General features: G+C 48.5%; 1 protein-coding gene across 1 annotated transcript in view; it reads left to right on the top strand.

Annotated features, from left to right (window-relative positions):
- Nucleotides 1-4,249: 4,249 nt before the first annotated feature.
- Nucleotides 4,250-17,575, top strand: part of LOC144602885 (E3 ubiquitin-protein ligase TRIM39-like) — a 47,825-nt gene continuing 34,499 nt past the window's right edge. Inside the window, exons 1-2 of the mRNA XM_078416007.1 lie at nt 4,250-4,453; nt 9,038-9,268. Of these exons, the coding sequence (XP_078272133.1) occupies nt 4,250-4,453; nt 9,038-9,268 (435 nt within the window). The remainder of the gene's footprint in view (nt 4,454-9,037; nt 9,269-17,575) is intronic.

Below are 17,575 nucleotides of genomic sequence, written 5' to 3'. Positions count from 1 at the left end.
ACACTGCGTTGCGATGAAAATACCCGGGATTAGAGTCCAACACTGTGCAGGCCACCCGACCAGCTTGAAGTAAGCCAATAGACAATAGACAATAGGTGCAGGAGGAGGCCATTCGGTCCTTCGAGCCTGTACGCACCGCCATTCAATGTGATCGTGGCTGATCATTCTCAATCAGTACCCCGTTCCTGCCCTCTCCCCATACCCCCTGACTCCGCTATCCTTAAGAGCTCTATCTAAGTCATGCAGCACAAAAAGAGGCCCTTCGGCCCACCTTGTCCATGCTGGCCAAATATCCTATCCCACCATGCCTGCGCTTGGCCCCTATCCTTCCAAACCTGTTCTCTCCATGTACATCACCCAAGCCAACCAACATGTCCCAGCTACACCAGTCCCACCTGCCCGCACTTGGTCCATATCCCTCCAAACCCGTCCTATCCATGTACCCGTCCAACTGTTTCTTAAACGTTGGGATAGTCCCAGCCTCAACTACCTCCTCCGGCAGCTCGTTCCGTACACCCACCGCCCTCTGTGTGAAAAAGTTGCCCCTCAGGTTCCTATTAAATCTTTTTTCTCCCCCTCTCCTTAAACCTATGACCTCTGGTTCTTGACCCCCTTACTCTGGGTAAAAGACCCTCTTTATTCCTCTCATGATTTTGTACACCTCTATAAGATCACCCCTCATCCTCCTGCGCTCCATGGAATAAAGTCCAAGCCTGCCCAACCTCTCCCTGTAGCTCAGTTCCACGAGACCGCATCGCTGATGTGATGTTGGGAGAGGCAGTCATGAGTTTGCACGTCAGAGGAGCGGAATGAGGCCATTCGGCCCATCGAGTCCGCTCCGCCATTCAATCGTGGCTGGCCTATCTCTCCCTCCCAACCCCACTCGCCTGCCTTCTCCCCGTAACCCCTGACGATTTGAAACAATGCAGTCCAGGAAATGGTCAAATTTCTGTACAGTCTTTCCGCTGATAGACACAGAAAGCTGGAGTAACTCAGCGGGTCAGGCAGCATCTCTGGAGAGAAGGAATGGGTGATGTTTCGGGTCGAGACCCTTCTTCAGACTGAGAGTCAAGGGAGAGGGAAAAGAGAGATATAGACGGTGATGTCAAGAGATAAAGAACAATGAATGAAAGAGGTGCAAAAAAGTAACGATGATAAAGGAAATAGGCCGTTGTTAGCTGTTTGCTGGGTGAGAACGAGAAGCTGGTGCGACCTGGGTGGGGGAGGGATGGAGAGAGAGGGAATGCCGGGGCTACCTGAAGTTAGAGAAGTCAATGTTCATACCGCTGGGGTGTAAGTGGGAGGAAAACTTTCATATGAAGGAAGACTGGATAGACTCGGCTTGTACTCGCTGGAATTTAGAAGATTGAGGGGGGATCTTATAGAAACTTACAAAATTCTTAAAGGGTTGGACAGGCTGGATGCAGGAAGATTGTTCCCGATGTTGGGGAAGTCCAGAACAAGGGTCACAGTTTAAGGATAAGGGGGAAGTCTTTTAGGATCGAGATGAGAACGTTTTTTTTCACACAGAGAGTGGTGAATCTGTGGAATTCTCTGCCACAGAAGGTAGTTGAGGCCAGTTCATTGGCTATATTTAAGAGGGAGTTAGATGTGGCCCTTGTGGCTAAAGAGATCAGGGGGTATGGAGAGAAGGCAGGTACGGGATACTGAACTGGATGATCAGCCATGATCATATTGAATGGCGGTGCGTACAGGCTCGAAGGGCCGAATGGCCTACTCCTGCACCTATTTTCTATGTTTCTATGTTTCTATGAGGTGTTGTTCCTCCCAATTTGCGTTGGGCCTCACTCTGACAGTGGAGGTGAATGTTTTTCCGCAACAAAAGCTTTTCACTGTACCTCGGTACACGTGACAATAAACTGAACTGATGCTGGTCAGGCAGCATCTCTGGAGGACACAGAAAGCCTACAAACCCGCGCGTCTTTGGGAGTGTGGGAGGTAAACCGGAGCACCCGGAGGAAACCCACGCGGGTCACGGGGAGAACGTACAAACTCCGTACAGACAGCGCCCGTGGTCGGGATGGAACCCGGGTCTCCGGCGCTGTGAGGCAGCAACTCTACCGGTTGAGGATGTGGTCTCTGAGACTTGCGGGCCCGGTGGGCCGAAGGGCCTGTTTCCGCACTGCATCTCTAAATAAATTAAATTAAATTTTCTCAGTAGAAAAACTGTAATCCGAGATGGATTTCCCAAGGAATCCTTAACAAGTATTGATAGAAACTTAGAAACATTGAAAACAGGTGCAGGAGTAGGCCATTCGGCCCTTCGAGCCTGTACGCACCACTATTCAACATGATTGTGGCTGATCATCCACAATCAGTGCCCCGTTCCTGCTTTCTCCCCATATCCCTTGATTCCGTTGGCCCTAAGAGCTAAATCTAACTCTCTCTTGAAAACATCCAGTGAATCGGCCTCCACTGCCCTCTGTGGCAGAGAATTCCACAGATTCACAACTCTCTGGGTGAAAAAGGGTTTTCCTCATCTCAATCCTAAATGGCCGACCCCTTATTCTTAAACTGTGTGACCCCCTGGATCTGGACTCCCCCCAACATCGGGAACATTTTTTCCTGGCCCGTCCAATCCCTTAAGTTTTCCTAATTTTAGACAAGCTACAGTAAACCATTCTCGGGGCAGCACGGTGGCGCAGCGGTAGAATTGCCGCCTCACGGCGCCAGAGACCCGGGTTCCATCCCAACCACGGGCGCTGTCTGTACGTGGAGTTTGTACGTTCTCCCCGTGACCCGCGTGGGTTTCCTCCGGGTGCTCCGGTTTACCTCCCACGCTCCCAAAGACAATAGACAATAGACAATGGGTGCAGGAGGAGGCCATTCAGCCCTTCGAGCCAGCACCGCCATTCAATGCGATCATGGCTGATCACTCTCAATCAGTACCCCGTTCCTGCCTTCTCCCCATACCCCCTCACTCCGCTATCCTTAAGAGCTCTATCCAGCTCTCTCTTGAAAGCATTCAGAGAACTGGCCTCCACTGCCTTCTGAGGCAGAGAATTCCACACCTTCACCACTCTCTGACTGAAAAAGTTCTTCCTCATCTCCGTTCTAAATGGCCTACCCCTTATTCTTAAACTGTGGCCCCTTGTTCTGGACTCCCCCAACATTGGGAACATGTTTCCTGCCTCTAATGTGTCCAATCCCCTAATTATCTTATACGTTTCAATAAGATCCCCCCTCATCCTTCTAAATTCCAGTGTATACAAGCCCAATCGCTCCAGCCTTTCAACATACGACAGTCCCGCCATTCCGGGAATCAACCTAGTGAACCTACGCGTGGGGTTTGTAGGCTGTGTCCGTCCTCCGGAGATGCTGCCTGACCCGCTGAGTTCCTCCAGCACTTTGTGTCTTTTTGTGCTCAGCAGCGACCGCAGTTCCTTGTTTCTACCGGGTTCGCAGGTCAATGCGCGGAGTTTGCACGTTCTCCCCGTGACCCGCGTGGGTTTCCTCCGGGTGCTCCGGTTTACCTCCCACACTCCCAAAGACGTGCGGGTTTGTAGGTCACTTGGCTTCCGTAAATTACCCCTGGTGTGTGTAAGATAGTGCTGATGTGGGGGGCGGGATCGCTGGTCGGCGCGGGATCGGTGGGCCGAAGGGCCTGTTTCCCGTGCCCTATCTCTAACACAAAGCTAAAACTGACCCTGATAACAGAAGGGAAGAAGCTGTTGCTGAGTCTGCTGCTCTTTCAAGCTTCTGTACCTTCTGCCGGACAGGAGCAGGGGAGAAGAGAGGAATAGGCAATAGCCAATAGGTGCAGGAGGAGGCCATTGGGCCCTTCGAGCCTGTACGCACCGCCATTCACCGTGATCATGGCTGATCATTCACAATCAGTACCCCGTTCCTGCCTTCTCTCCATACCCCCTGACTCCGCTATCCTTAAGAGTTCTATCTAGCTCTCTCTTGAATGCATTCAGAGACTTGGCCTCTGAGGAATTCCACAGATTCACAACTCTCTGACTGAAGAAGTTTTTCCTCATCTCCGTTCTAAATGGCCGACCCCTTATTTTCTTAAACTGTGTGGCCCCTGGTTCTGGACTCCCCCAACATTGGGAACATGTTTCCTGCCTCTAACGTGTCCAATCCCTTAATAATCTTGTACGTTTCGATAAGATTCCCTCTCATCCTGTACAAGCCTAGTCGCTCCAGTCTTTCAACATATGACAGTCCCGCCATTCCGGGAATTAACCTGGTGAACCTACGCTGCACGCCCTCAATAGCAAGGATGACCGGGGTGGGTCAGGGACGGGTCGTTGATGGGGTCGTGCTCGGCGGGGCCGAGGGGCCTGTTTCCGCGCCGTTTCCACCTCTAACGTTAACTGAATCCTTTCAGGCAAAGCTGCAGGATGCCTTGGAGTTTCTGAACAAGCAGCTGGACGAGATTTCGAGCAGCCAGACCAATCAACAGGGAAACATGAATGAGCTGAAGGTAAAGGGGGATGCAGAGGGGGCTTACGAGTACGATCCCGGGGGATGAGTGGGCTAGCGTAGAACGACGAAGGGTCTCGACCCGAAACGCCGCCCGTTCCTTCTCTCCAGAGACGTCGCCCGACCCGCTGAGTTACTCCCAGCATTTCTGCGTCCATCTTCGGTTTAAACCAGCGCCTGCAGTTCTTTCCTAAACATGCAACGAGCATTTGACTGCACTGGGCCTGTGCTCGCTAGAGTTTAGAAGGTTGTGGGTGGCACGGTGGCGCAGCGGTAGAGTTGCTGCCTCGCAGCGCCGGAGACCCGGGTTCCATCCCGACCACGGGCACTGTCTGTACGGAGTTTGCACGCTCTCCCCGTGACCTGCGTGGGTTTTCTCCGGGCGCTCCGGTTTCCTCCCACACTCCAAAGGCGTGCGGGTTTGTAGGTTAATTGGCTTCTGGTAAAAATTGTAAACTGTCCCCAGTGTGTGTGGGATAGTGTTAGTGTGTGCGGGGATCGCTGGTCGGCGCTGACTCGGTGGGCCGAAGGGCCTGTTTCCGCTCTGTATCTCTAAAAACTAAACTAAACTAAAGTGGGGGGGGGGGGGGGGGGGGGGAGGGGATCTCATTGAAACCTACCTACGTTGAAATCGAACGGCGTCACGGTGGCGCAGCGGTAGAGTTGCCGCCTCGCAGCGCCGGAGGCCCGGGTTCGATCCTGACCACGGGCGCTGTCTGTGCGGAGTTTGCACGTTCTCCCCGTGACCGCGAATAATATTTTGTCCGGAATCGGAATCTCCAGGCTACAGGTGAGAGAAAAGACGTGTAACTACGACGTCAATCATGGTCTTGCCCAAAAATAGACTCAAAAGTGCTGGCGTAACTCAGCGGGTCAGGAATAACGTTGGCAGTGCTCAGTGATACTTTGAAAGGCCTGGATAGAGTGCACAGGGGTAGTATAAGAAGATAACTGCAGATGCTGGTACAAATCGAAGGTATTTATTCACAAAATGCTGGAGTAACTCAGCGGGTCAGGCAGCATCTCAGGATAGAAGGAATGGGTGATGTTTCGGGTCGAGACCCTTCTTCAGACTGATGTCAGGGGGGCGGGACAAAGGAAGGATATAGATGGAGACAGGAAGATAGAGGGAGAACTGGGAAGGGGAGGGGAAGAGAGGGACAGAGGAACTATCTAAAGTTGGAGAAGTCGATGTTCATACCGCTGGGCTGCAAACTGCCCAGGCGAAATATGAGGTGCTGTTCCTCCAATTTCCAGTGGGCCTCACTATGGACAGGGGTAGGATGTTTCCAGTAAAGCTTAGAGTCTGGGCGGCACGGTGGCGCAGCGGTAGAGTTGCCGCCTTACAGCGAATGCAGCGCCTGAGACTCAGGTTCGATCCCGACTACGGGCGCCGTCTGTACGTTCTCCCCGTGACCTGCATGGGTTTTCTCTGAGATCTTCGGTTTCCTCCCACACTCCAAAGACGTACAGGTATGTAGGTAAAATGTAAAAATTGTCCCTAGTGTGTGTAGGATAGTGTTAGTGTGTGCGGGGAGCGCTGGGCGGCACGGACTCGGTGGGCCGAAGGGCCTGTTTCCGCGCTGTATCTCTAAGTCTAAAAAAAAACAGAGGGCACGGGCTCAGAATCGAAGGACGAATCTTTACAAAGGAGATGAGGAGGAATTTCTTCAGTCAGGGGGGTGGCGAATCTGTGGAATTCATTGCCACTGACGGCCGTGGAGGTCAAGTCAATGGGTATTGTTACGGCTGAGATTAATCGGTTCTTGATCAGTGCGGGCGTCAGGGGTCACGGGAAGAAGGCAGGAGAATGGGGTTAGGAGGGAGAGATAGATTGAATGGCGGAGTAGACTTGAGGGCCGAATGGCCTATTCTGCTGCTATGCCTGATGGTCTTATGGACAGGAGGTGTTTCGGGTCCAGATTCCTCCTCAGATGTAGGAAGAGAGTGCCACAAGATAACCTGCCGTGTAAGACAAGACTCTCCTTCAACCGAAGTGCTTATAGTCATGGAGTGATACAGTGTGGAAACAGGCCCTTCGGCCCAACTTGCCCACAACGGCCAACATGTCCCAGCTACGCTAGTCCCACCTGCCTGCGCTTGGTCCATATCCCTCCAAACCTGCCCTATAAGATTATTAAGGGGTTGGACACGTTGGAGGCAGGAAACATGTTCCCAATGTTGGGGGAGTCCAGAACAAGGAGCCACAGTTTAAGAATAAGGGGTAGGCCATTTAGAACGGAGACGAGGAAAAACCTTTTCAGTCAGAGAGTTGTAAATCTGTAGAATTCACTGCCTCAGAAGGCAGTGGAGGCCAATTCTCTGAATGCATTCAAGAGAGAGCACGGACAAGTTGGGCCGAAGGGCCTGTTTCCACGCTGTGTCGCTCTATGACTGTGTGACTAGTGGAGACTGCAGAAGGAGTTCTGTGGAAATCTCTGCCTCAGAAGGCAGTGGAGGCCAAATCTCTGGATGCTTTCAAGAGAGAGCTAGATCGAGCTCTTAATGATAGCGGAGTCAGGGGGTATGGGGAGCGGGCAGGAACGGGGTACTGATTGTGGATGATCAGCCATGATCACGGTGAATGGTGGTGCTGGCTCAAAGGGCCGAATGGCCTCCTCCTGCACCTATTTTCTATTCCCTATTGACTATGGTCTATTGCCTATTTTCTATTGCCTATTGTCTATTGCCTATTGTCTGCGGTCTATTCTCTATTGTCTATTGTCTATTGTCTATTTTCTGTGGTCTATTGTCAATTGTCTATTGTCTATTGTCTATTGTCTATTGTCTATTGTCTATTGCATATTGTCTATTGTCTACGGTCTATTGTCTGTGATCTATTGTCTATTTACTGTGGTCTATTGTCTATTGTATGTGGTCTATTGTCCATTGTCTATTGCCTATTGCCTATTGTCTATTGTCTATTGTCTATTGTCTATTGTCTATTGTCTATTGTCTATTGTCTGTGGTCTATTGTCTATTGTCTGTGGTCTATTGTCTATTGTCTATTGTATGTGGTCTATCGTCTATTGTCTATTGTCTATTGTCTGTGGTCTATTGTCTATTTTCTGTGGTCTATTGTCTATTTTCTGTGGTCTATTGTCTATTGACTATTGTATGTGGTCTATTGTCTCTTGTCTGTTGTATATTGTCTGTTGTCTATTGTCTGTTATCTATTGTCCATTGTCTATTGCTTATTGTCTATTGTCTGTGGTCTATTGTCTATTGTCTATTGTCTAATGTCTATTGTCTGTTGACTATGGTCTATTGTCTATTGTCTATTGTCTATTGTCTATTGTCTATTGTTTATCGTCTATCGTCTATCGTCTATCGTCTATCGTCTATCGTCTATTGTATATCATCTATTGTCTATTGACTATTTTCTGTGGTCTATTGTCTATTTTCTGTGGTCTTGTCTATTGACTATTGTATGTGGTCTATTGTCTATTGTCTGTTGCCTATTGTCTATTGTCTATTGTCTGTTGTCTATTGTCTATTGTCTATTGTCTATTGTCTATTGTCTGTGGTCTATTGTCTGTTGTCTATTGTCTATTGTCTATTGTCTATTGTCTGTTGTCTATTGCCTATTGTCTGTGGTCTATTGTCTATTGTCTGTTGTCTATTGTCTATTGCCTATTGTCTGTGGTCTATTGTCTATTGTCTGTTGTCTATTGTCTGTGGTCTGTGGTCTGTGGTCTGTGGTCTGTGGTCTGTGGTCTGTGGTCTGTGGTCTGTGGTCTGTGGTCTATTGTCTATTGCCTATTGTCTATTGTCTATTGTCTATTGTCTATTGTCTGTGGTCTATGGTCTATTGTCTATTGTCTATTGTCTATTGTCTATTGTTTGTGGTCTATTGTCTAGTGCATATTGTCTATTGTTTATTGTATGTGGTCTATTGTCTATTGTCTATTGTCTGTGGTCTATTGTCTATTTTCTGTGGTCTATTGTCTATTGTCTATTGTCTATTGTCTATTGTATGTGGTCTATTGTCTACTGTCTATTGTCTATTGTCTATTGCCTGTTGTCTATTGGCTATGGTTTATTGACTATGGTCTATTGCCTATTGTCTATTGACTATGGTCTATTGTCTATTGTCTATTGTCTATTGTCTATTGGCTATGGTTTATTGACTATGGTCTATTGCCTATTGTCTATTGACTATGGTCTATTGTCTCTTGTCTATTGTCTATTGTCTATTGTCTATTGTCTATTGTCTATTGTCTATTGTCTATTGTCTATTGTTTGTGGTCTATTGTCTATTGTCTGTTGTCTATTGTCTATTGTCTGTTGTCTATTGTCTATTGTCTATTGTCTATTGTCTGTTGTCTGTTGTCTGTTGTCTGTTGTCTATTGTCTATTGTCTGTTGTCTGTGGTCTATTGTCTATTGTCTATTGTCTGTTGTCTATTGTCTATTGTCTATTGTCTATTGTCTGTTGTCCGTTGTCTATTGTCTATTGTCTGTTGTATGTGGTCTATTGTCTAATGTCTATTGTCTATTGGGATGGATCTAGTGGGGGGGGGGTTTTGGTCGGTCGGTACCGTGTCTTTTTGCACCCATCCGATGGGGCCCTCTTTTCTCGGCAGAAACAAGCGGATGAGATGCGGAAGAACATCGAGGCGGAGTTCGCCAAGCTCCGGCTTTACCTGCGGGAGGAGGAGAAGGTGGTGATGGGAAAGATCAAGCAGAAGGAGGACAGCGTCCTGCAGCAACTGGAGGACAACCTCAAGACCGTGTCGGTGGAGAACTCGCTGATGAACCAGCGGATCTCGGAAATCCAGCGGAGGATGACTCTTCAGGAGGCCGAGCTGCTGAGGGTAAGACGGCTCGACACCGACCACCTCATGAATGAATGAATGAATGAATGAATGAATACGCTTATTGGCCAAGCATGTGCACACTACAGGGAATGTGCCTTGGTGCTCCGCTCGCAAATGCCAACACATGGTGGCGCAACGGTAGAGTTGCCGCCTTACAGCGAATGCAGCGCCGGAGACTCGGGTTCGATCCCGACTAGGGGCGCCGTCTGTACGGAGATTGTACGTTCTCCCCGTGACCTGCGTGGGTTTTCTCCGAGATTTTCGGTTTCCTCCCACATTCCAAAGACGTAAGGCTTGTATACACTGGAATTTAGTGCCCTAGTGAGACCGCACTTGGAGTACTGTGTGCAGTTTTGGTCTCCAAATTTGAGGAAGGATATTCTTGCTATTGAGGGCGTGCAGCGTAGGTTTACTAGGTTAATTCCCGGAATGGCGGGACTGTCATATGTTGAAAGACTGGAGCGACTAGGCTTGTATACACTGGAATTTAGAAGGATGAGAGGGGATTTTATTGAAACGTATAGGATTATTAAGGGGTTGGACACGTTAGAGGCAGGAAACATGTTCCCAATGTTGGGGGAGTCCAGAACCAGGGGCCACAGTTTAAGAATAAGGCGTAGGCCAGTTAGACCGGAGATGAGGAAAAACGTTTTCAGTCAGAGAGTTGTGAATCTGTGGAATTCTCTGCCTCAGAAGGCAGTGGAGGCCAATTCTCCGAATGCATTCAAGAGAGAGCTAGATAGAGCTCTTAAGGATAGCGGAGTCAGGGGGTATGGGGAGAAGGCAGGAACGGGGTACTGATTGAGAATGATCAGCCATGATGACATTGAATGGCGGTGCTGGCTCGAAGGGCCGAATGGCCTCCTCCTGCATCTATTGTCTATTGTCGATTGTCTATGGTATGTATTCACAAACTGCAGGAGTAACTCAGCAGGTCAGGCAGCATCTCAGGAGAAAAGGAATGGGTGACGTTTCGGGTCGAGACCCTTCTTCAGACTGATGTCAGGGGGGGCGGGACATGTAGGTTAATTGGCTGGGCAAATGTAAAAATTGTCCCTAGTGTGTGTAGGATAGTGTTAGTGTGCGGGGATCGCTGGGCGGCACGGACCCGGTGGGCCGAAGGGCCTGTTTCCGCGCTGTATCTCTAAAGCTAAATCTAAATCTAAAATTTACAGTTAACAATTAAGACCAAAGCATAAACACATCAAAACAATAAGGATACAACATTACAGTCTAAACATGTGGGTGAAAATAAACCAGAGCAAAAAAAGAGGCTACTGACTTTGGTTATTGAGTAGAGCTCTCACTCGTGGAAAAAAGTTGTTTTTATGTCTGGCTGTGGCTGCTTTGACAGTCCGGAGTCGCCTTCCAGAGGGAAGTGCTTCAAAGAGTTTGTGGCCAGGGTGAGAGGGGTCAGAGATGATCTTGCCCGCTCGCTTCCTGGCCCTTGCAGTGTACAGTTCGTCAATGGGGGGTGGAAGGTTGCAGCCAACAACCTTCTCGGCTGTGCGAGCGATCCGTTGCAGCCTCCGGATGTCGTGCTTGGTGGCTGAGCCAAACCAGACCACGATGGAGAAGGTGAGGACGGACTCTACGATGGCAGTATAGAATTGGGCCATCATTGCCTGTGGCAGATTGTGTTTCCTCAGTTGCTGCAGGAAGTACATCCTCTGTTGGGACTTTATGACTGGAGTCGATGGTGGCCCCCCCATTTAAGGTCCCTGGAGATGATGGTTCCAAGGAACTTAAATGACTCCACAGATGTGACTGTGGTGTTGTTGATGGTGAGTGGGGGGAGGGGAGGGGGAGCTCTTCGAAAGTCTACAATTAGTTCCACTGTCTTGAGAGCATTGAGCTCCAGGTTGTTGCGATGGCACCAGGACGCCTAATTCTGAAGATTCTGGACTCCCCCAACATCGGGAACATTTCTCCTGCATCTAGCCTGTCCAATCCCTTAAGAATTGTGTATGTTTCTATAAGATCCCCTCTCATGGAGTTCAGGAGTTATAGAGTGATACAGTGTGGAAACGGGCCCTTCGGCCCAACTTCCCCATATCGGCCAACATGTCTTAGCTACACCAGTCCCACCTGCCTGCGCTTGGTCCATATCCCACCAAACCTGTCCTATCCATGTTATTGTCCAACTGCTTTTTAAACGTTGGGATAGTCCCTGCCTCAACTACCTCCTCTGGCAGCTCGTTCCGTACACCCGCCACTCTTTGTGTGAAAAAGTTACCCCTCAGATTCCGAACAAATCGTCTCCACCTTGAACCTATGTCCTCTGGTCCTCGATTCCCTTACTCACCCTTCTAAATTCCAGTGAATACAAGCCCAGTCGACCCATTTCCGGAGAGAAGGAATGGGTGACGTTTCGGGTCGAGACCCTTCTTCGAACCAAAACGTCGTCACCCATTCCTTCTCTCCAGAGATGCTGCCTGTCCCGCTGAGTTGCTCCTGCATTTTGTGTAAACCTTTGATTTAAACCAGCATCTGCAGTTCTTTCATCCCTAATTCTGAAGAAGGGTCTCGGCCCGAAACGTCACCCATTCCTTCTCTCCAGAGATGCGTCGACTGGGTTTATATGCACTGGAATTTAGAAGGGTGAGTGGGTGGAATCGAGGACCAGAGGACATAGGTTCAAGGCGAAGGGGAAACGATTTGTTCGGAATCTGAGGGGTAACTTTTTCACACAAAGAGTGGTGGGTGTGTGGAACGAGCTGCCAGAGGAGGTAGTTGAGGCTGGGACTACCCAAGGTTTAAAAAGCAGTTAGACAGGTACATGGATAGGACAATTTTGGAGGGATATGGACCAAGCGCAGGCAGGTGGGACTAGTGTAGCTGGGACATGTTGGCCGTTGTGGGCAAGTTGGGCCGAAGGGCCTGTTTCCACACTGTATCACTCTATGACTCCTTAACTCCATTAGAGGGGATCTTATAGAAACATATAAAATTCCTAAGGGATTGGACAAGCCAGATGCAGGAAAGATGTTCCCGATGTTGGGAGAGTCCAGAACCAGGCGTTCGCACAGTTTAAGAATAAGGGGTCGGCCATTTAGGACTGAGATGAGGAAAAACTTTTTCAGCTGTGAGTCTGTGGAATTCTCTGCCACAGAAGGCAGTGGAGGCCAATTCACTGGATGTTTTCAAGAGAGGGTGAGATATAGCTCTTAGGGCTAACGGAATCAAGGGATACGGGGAGAAAGCAGGAACGGGGTACTGATTTTGGATGATCAGCCATGATCATATTGAATGGCGGTGCTGGCTCAAAGGGCCGAATGGCCTCCTCCTGCACCTATTTTCTATGTTTCTGTTGCCTGCCCCGCTGAGTTGCTCTGGCTTTTTGTGTCATATCTTCGGCTTAAACCAGATTCTGCACAGAAACAGGCCCTTCGGCCCACCGAGTCCGCACCGACCAGCGATCCCCGCACACTAACACACACTAGGTACAATTTTAGCCAATTAACCTACAAACTTGAAATTTACACAAAAATGCTGGAGTAACTCAGCGGGACAGGCAGCATAGAAACATAGAAAATAGGTGCAGGAGTAGGCCATTCGGCCCTTCGAGCCTGCACCGCCATTCAATATGATCATGGCTGATCATCCAGCTCAGTATCCCGTACCTGCCTTCTCTCCATACCCCCCTGATCCCTTTAGCCACAAAGGCCACATCTAACTCCCTCTTAAATATAGCCAATGAACTGGCCTCAACTACCCTCTGTGGCAGAGAATTCCACAGATTCACCACTCTCTGTGTGAAAAAAACTTTCTCATCTCGGTCCTAAAAGGCTTCCCCCTTATCCTTAAACTGTGACCCCTTGTTCTGGACTTCCCCAACATCGGGAACAATCTTCCCGCATCTAGCCTGTCCAACCCCTTAAGAATTTTCTACGTTTCTATAAGATCCCTCCTCAATCTTCTAAATTCCAGCGAGTACAAGCCGAGTCTATCCAGTCTTTCTTCATATGAAAGTCCTGCCATCCCAGGGATCAATCTGGTGAACCTTCTCTGTACTCCCTCTATGGCAAGAATGTCTTTCCTCAGATTAGGAGGACTACAGATTAGGAGGACTACGACTATGGGCGCTGTCTGTACGGAGTTTGCACGCTCTCCCCGTGACCTGCGTGGGTTTTCTCCGGGTGCTCCGGTTTCCTCCCACACTCCAAAGACGTACAGGTTTGTAGGTTTAATTTAGTTTAGTTTAGAGATACAGCATTTCTAGAGAGAAGGAATGGGCGATGTTTCGGGTCGAGACCCTTCTTCAGACTGATGTCAGGGGAGAGGGAGACACAGAGATGAGGAGGCGTCAGGTGTGAAAAGGGGACAAAGGTGATGGAGATCAAGGAAAAAGTAAAATAGAATATTGTTAGCTGGGAAAAAAGTAACGACAAAGCAAACAGAGATAAAACACAGTCAGAGACAGTAAGACTGGTCGGAGAACGGGGAAGGGGGAGGGGATGGAGAGGGAGGGAAAAGCAAGGGTCTCGACCCGAAACGTCACCCATTCCTTCTCTCCAGAGATGCTGCCTTTCCCGCTGAGTTACTCCAGCATTTTGTGTCTACCTTCGGTTTAAACAAGCATCTGCAGTTCGTTCCTACACAATCTACAAACCTGCACGTCTTTGGAGCGTGGGAGGAAACCGGAGCACCCAGAGAAAACCCACGCAGGTCACGGGGTGAAAGTATTGCTTTGTGAAATATAGAGTGTGCTCTGAAGGAGCTTGGAGATACAGCGCGGAAACAGGCCCTTTCGGCCCACCGGGTCCGCGCCGACCAGCGATCCCCGCACACTAACACTGTCCTACACCCATTAGGGACAATTTACACTTATACCAAGCCAATTAACCTACAAACCTGCACGTCTTTGGAGTGTGGGAGGAAACCGAAGATCTCGGAGAAAACCCACGCAGGTCACGGGGAGATCGTGCAAACTCCGTACAGGCAGCCCCCGTAGTCAGGATGGAACCCGGGTCTCTGGCGCTGCATTCGCTGTAAGGCGGCAACTCTACCGCCGCGCCACCGTGACCGCCCGGCAAGCTGTTGGTGTGTTTAGGGTGATATTTCCCCTGTAATAATGTTTAGTAAGGTTTATGGTGATACTTGCCCAATTAGAAAGGGTTTAAAATGATACATTTTATGTAAAATCTCAAACAAAATGTTTTGGGCTTTTAGGATGGAGGAATCAGTACTAAGATTGCCATCTGGGAACTAAGTAATTAAACATTTACCCCATACTAATGTTTTACAACAGTGTACACATGCAAGACCATAAAACCGTAGACAAATTTACCAAAACGAATGACCAATTACCAAAGGGCGGTCACGGTGGCGCAGCGGTAGAGTTGCCGCCTTACAGCGCTTGCAGCGCCAGAGACCCGGGTTCCATCCCGACTACGGGCGCAGTCTGTACGGAGTTTGTACGTTCTCCCCGTGACCTGCGTGCGCTTTCTCTTAAGATCTTCGATTTCCTCCCAAACTCCAAAGACGTGCAGGTTTGAAGGTTAATTGGCTTGGTGTATGTGTGTAAATTGTCCCTAGTGTGTGTAGGATAGTGTTAGTATGCGGGGATCGCTGGTCGGCACGGACCCGGTGGGCCGAAGGGCCTGTTTCCGCGCTGTATCTCTAAACTAAACCAAATTAAACCTGTACGTCTTTGGAGCGTGGGAGGAAACCGGAGCACCCGGAGAAAACCCACGCGGGTCACGGGGAGAACGTGCGAACTCCGTACAGACAGCGCCCGTAGTCGGGATCGAACCCGGGTCTCTGGCGCTGTGAGGCGGCAGCTCTACCGCTGCGCCACCGTGCCACCCTGATTGTAATCGTCTTTACGCTGACCGGATAGCATGCCACAAAAAAGCTTTTCACTGTACCTCGGTGGACGTGACATAAATAAACTGAACTTTGGTACTTTTTTTCATTCTACTTGGTCCTGTTCAGAAATTCAACCTTTTTGGACAAATTTAAGAGGTTTTTTGGAACAGATCATTGGAATACAACTCCCACATAGCCCAAGACTTTTTTTTATTGGGTGATGTTGAAGGGATAAAACCACAACTTAAAATGAATAAATATCAGAAAGAATTTATAAAAATTGCATTAGCAGTAGCCAAAAAATCTATCGTAGTTACTTGGAAATCAGATTCCTATTTAAACATGGACCGTTGGAATAATGAAATTTCTAACCTTTATCCCACTTGAAAAAATTACTTATAACTTAAGGAACAAATATGATAGACAATAGACAATAGACAATAGACAATAGACAATAGACAATAGACAATAGACAATAGACAATAGACAATAGACAATAGACAATAGGTGCAGGAGGAGGTCATTCAGCCCTTCGAGCCTGTACGCACCGCCATTCAATGCGATCATGGCTGATCACTCTCAATCAGTACCCCGTTCCTGCCTTCTCCCCATACCCCCTCACTCCGCTATCCTTAAGAGCTCTATCCAGCTCTCTCTTGAAAGCATCCAACGAACTGGCCTCCACTGCCTTCTGAGGCAGAGAATTCCACACCTTCACCACTCTCTGACTGAAAAAGTTCTTCCTCATCTCCGTTCTAAGAGCTCTATCCAGCTCTCTTGATACGTTTTAAAATATTTGGCGCCCTTATTTACAAAAGATGGGTCTATACACATAGAAGAGTTGCTGATATTCTCGTTGGTTCTTTTGGGTGAGAAGTACATATATATATAAATAGTTTATTCTGATTGGAATTCCATGGAGCGTGTTCAGAACTTCCACCACCCAGGCAATCTTTCTGTTTTCTTTATCTTTCCTTTCTTTTTCTTATTAAGGATTAATACAGGGGAGGGATGTGGGAGGGGGGTTGGGAGGGATGACTTGTTTTCAAAAGTTCTGTAAAAAATATATATAAAAAAAAATAAAAAATAAAAACTGAACTGAACTAATAATAATCTACCTCTCCAGATAGACACAAAGTGTTGCAGTAACTCAGCAGGTCAGGCAGCATCTTTGGAGAAATAGATTGGGTGACATTTCGGTGACGTTTCAGGTCTGGACAAAGTCTGAAGAAGGTTCTCGACCCGAAATGTTTCCTGTTTCCTTCCTGTTTCTCCAGAGGTGCTGCCTGTCCTGCTGAGTTACTCCAGCACTTTGTGTCTATCTTTGGCATATATCAGCATCTGCAGTTCCTTTCTACACACTAGCGGCACGGTGGCACAGCGGTAGAGTTGCTGCTTTACAGCGAATGCAGCGCCGGAGACTCAGGTTCGATCCTGACTACGGGTGCTGTACTGTAAGGAGTTTGTACGTTCTCCCCGTGACCTGCGTGGGTTTTCTCCGAGATCTTCGGTTTCCTCCCACACTCCAAAGACGTACAGGTATGTAGGTTAATTTGACTGGGTAAAATGTAAAAAATTGTCCCTAGTGTGTGTAGGATAGTGTTAATGTGCGGGGATCGCTGGGCGGCGCGGACTTGGTGGGCCGAAAAGGCCTGTTTCCGCGCTGTATATATATGATATGATATGATAAATACCTCTCTAAAAAATACATGTCTGTAAATGCCTCTAGTTTAGTTTAGCTTAGAGAGGCAGCGCGGAAACAGGCCCTTCGGCCCACCGAGTCCGCGCCGACCAGCGATCCCCGCACACTATAACACTCTCCTACACACACTGTGTGGACAATTAACAATTTTTAACAAAGCCAATTAACCCTACAAACCTGCACGTCTCCAAGGGTACAACATGTAATGCAAAATATAACATTAAAGTCCGATAAAAGATAATTCAAAGGTTTCTGAGGTACAGAAGCTTGAAAGCGCGCACCACCAGACTCAGGAACAGATTCTTCCCCTCTGTTATCAGGCTTCTGAACGGTCCTAGAGTGATAGACAATAGACAATAGACAATAGACAATAGGTGCAGGAGGAGGCCATTCAGCCCTTCGAGCCAGCACCGCCATTCAATGCGATCATGGCTGATCACTCTCAATCAGTACCCCGTTCCTGCCTTCTCCCCATACCCCCTCACTCCGCTATCCTTAAGAGCTCTATCCAGCTCTCTCTTGAAAGCATCCAACGAACTGGCCTCCACTGCCTTCTGAGGCAGAGAATGCCACACCTTCACCACTCTCTGACTGAAAAAGTTCTTCCTCATCTCCGTTCTAAATGGCCTACCCCTTATTCTTAAACTGTGGCCCCTTGTTCTGGACTCCCCCAACATTGGAAACATGTTTCCTGCCTCTAATGTGTCCAATCCCCTAATTATCTTATATGTTTCAATAAGATCCCCCCTCATCCTTCTAAATTCCAGTGTATACAAGCCCAATCGCTCCAG

Source organism: Rhinoraja longicauda, chromosome 19 (genome assembly GCF_053455715.1).
Source record: "Rhinoraja longicauda isolate Sanriku21f chromosome 19, sRhiLon1.1, whole genome shotgun sequence".
In the NCBI taxonomy this organism is placed as follows: domain Eukaryota; kingdom Metazoa; phylum Chordata; class Chondrichthyes; order Rajiformes; family Arhynchobatidae; genus Rhinoraja; species Rhinoraja longicauda.
The sequence above is the reverse complement of the archived record's forward strand: the minus strand, read 5'-3'. Positions and strand labels throughout refer to the sequence as shown.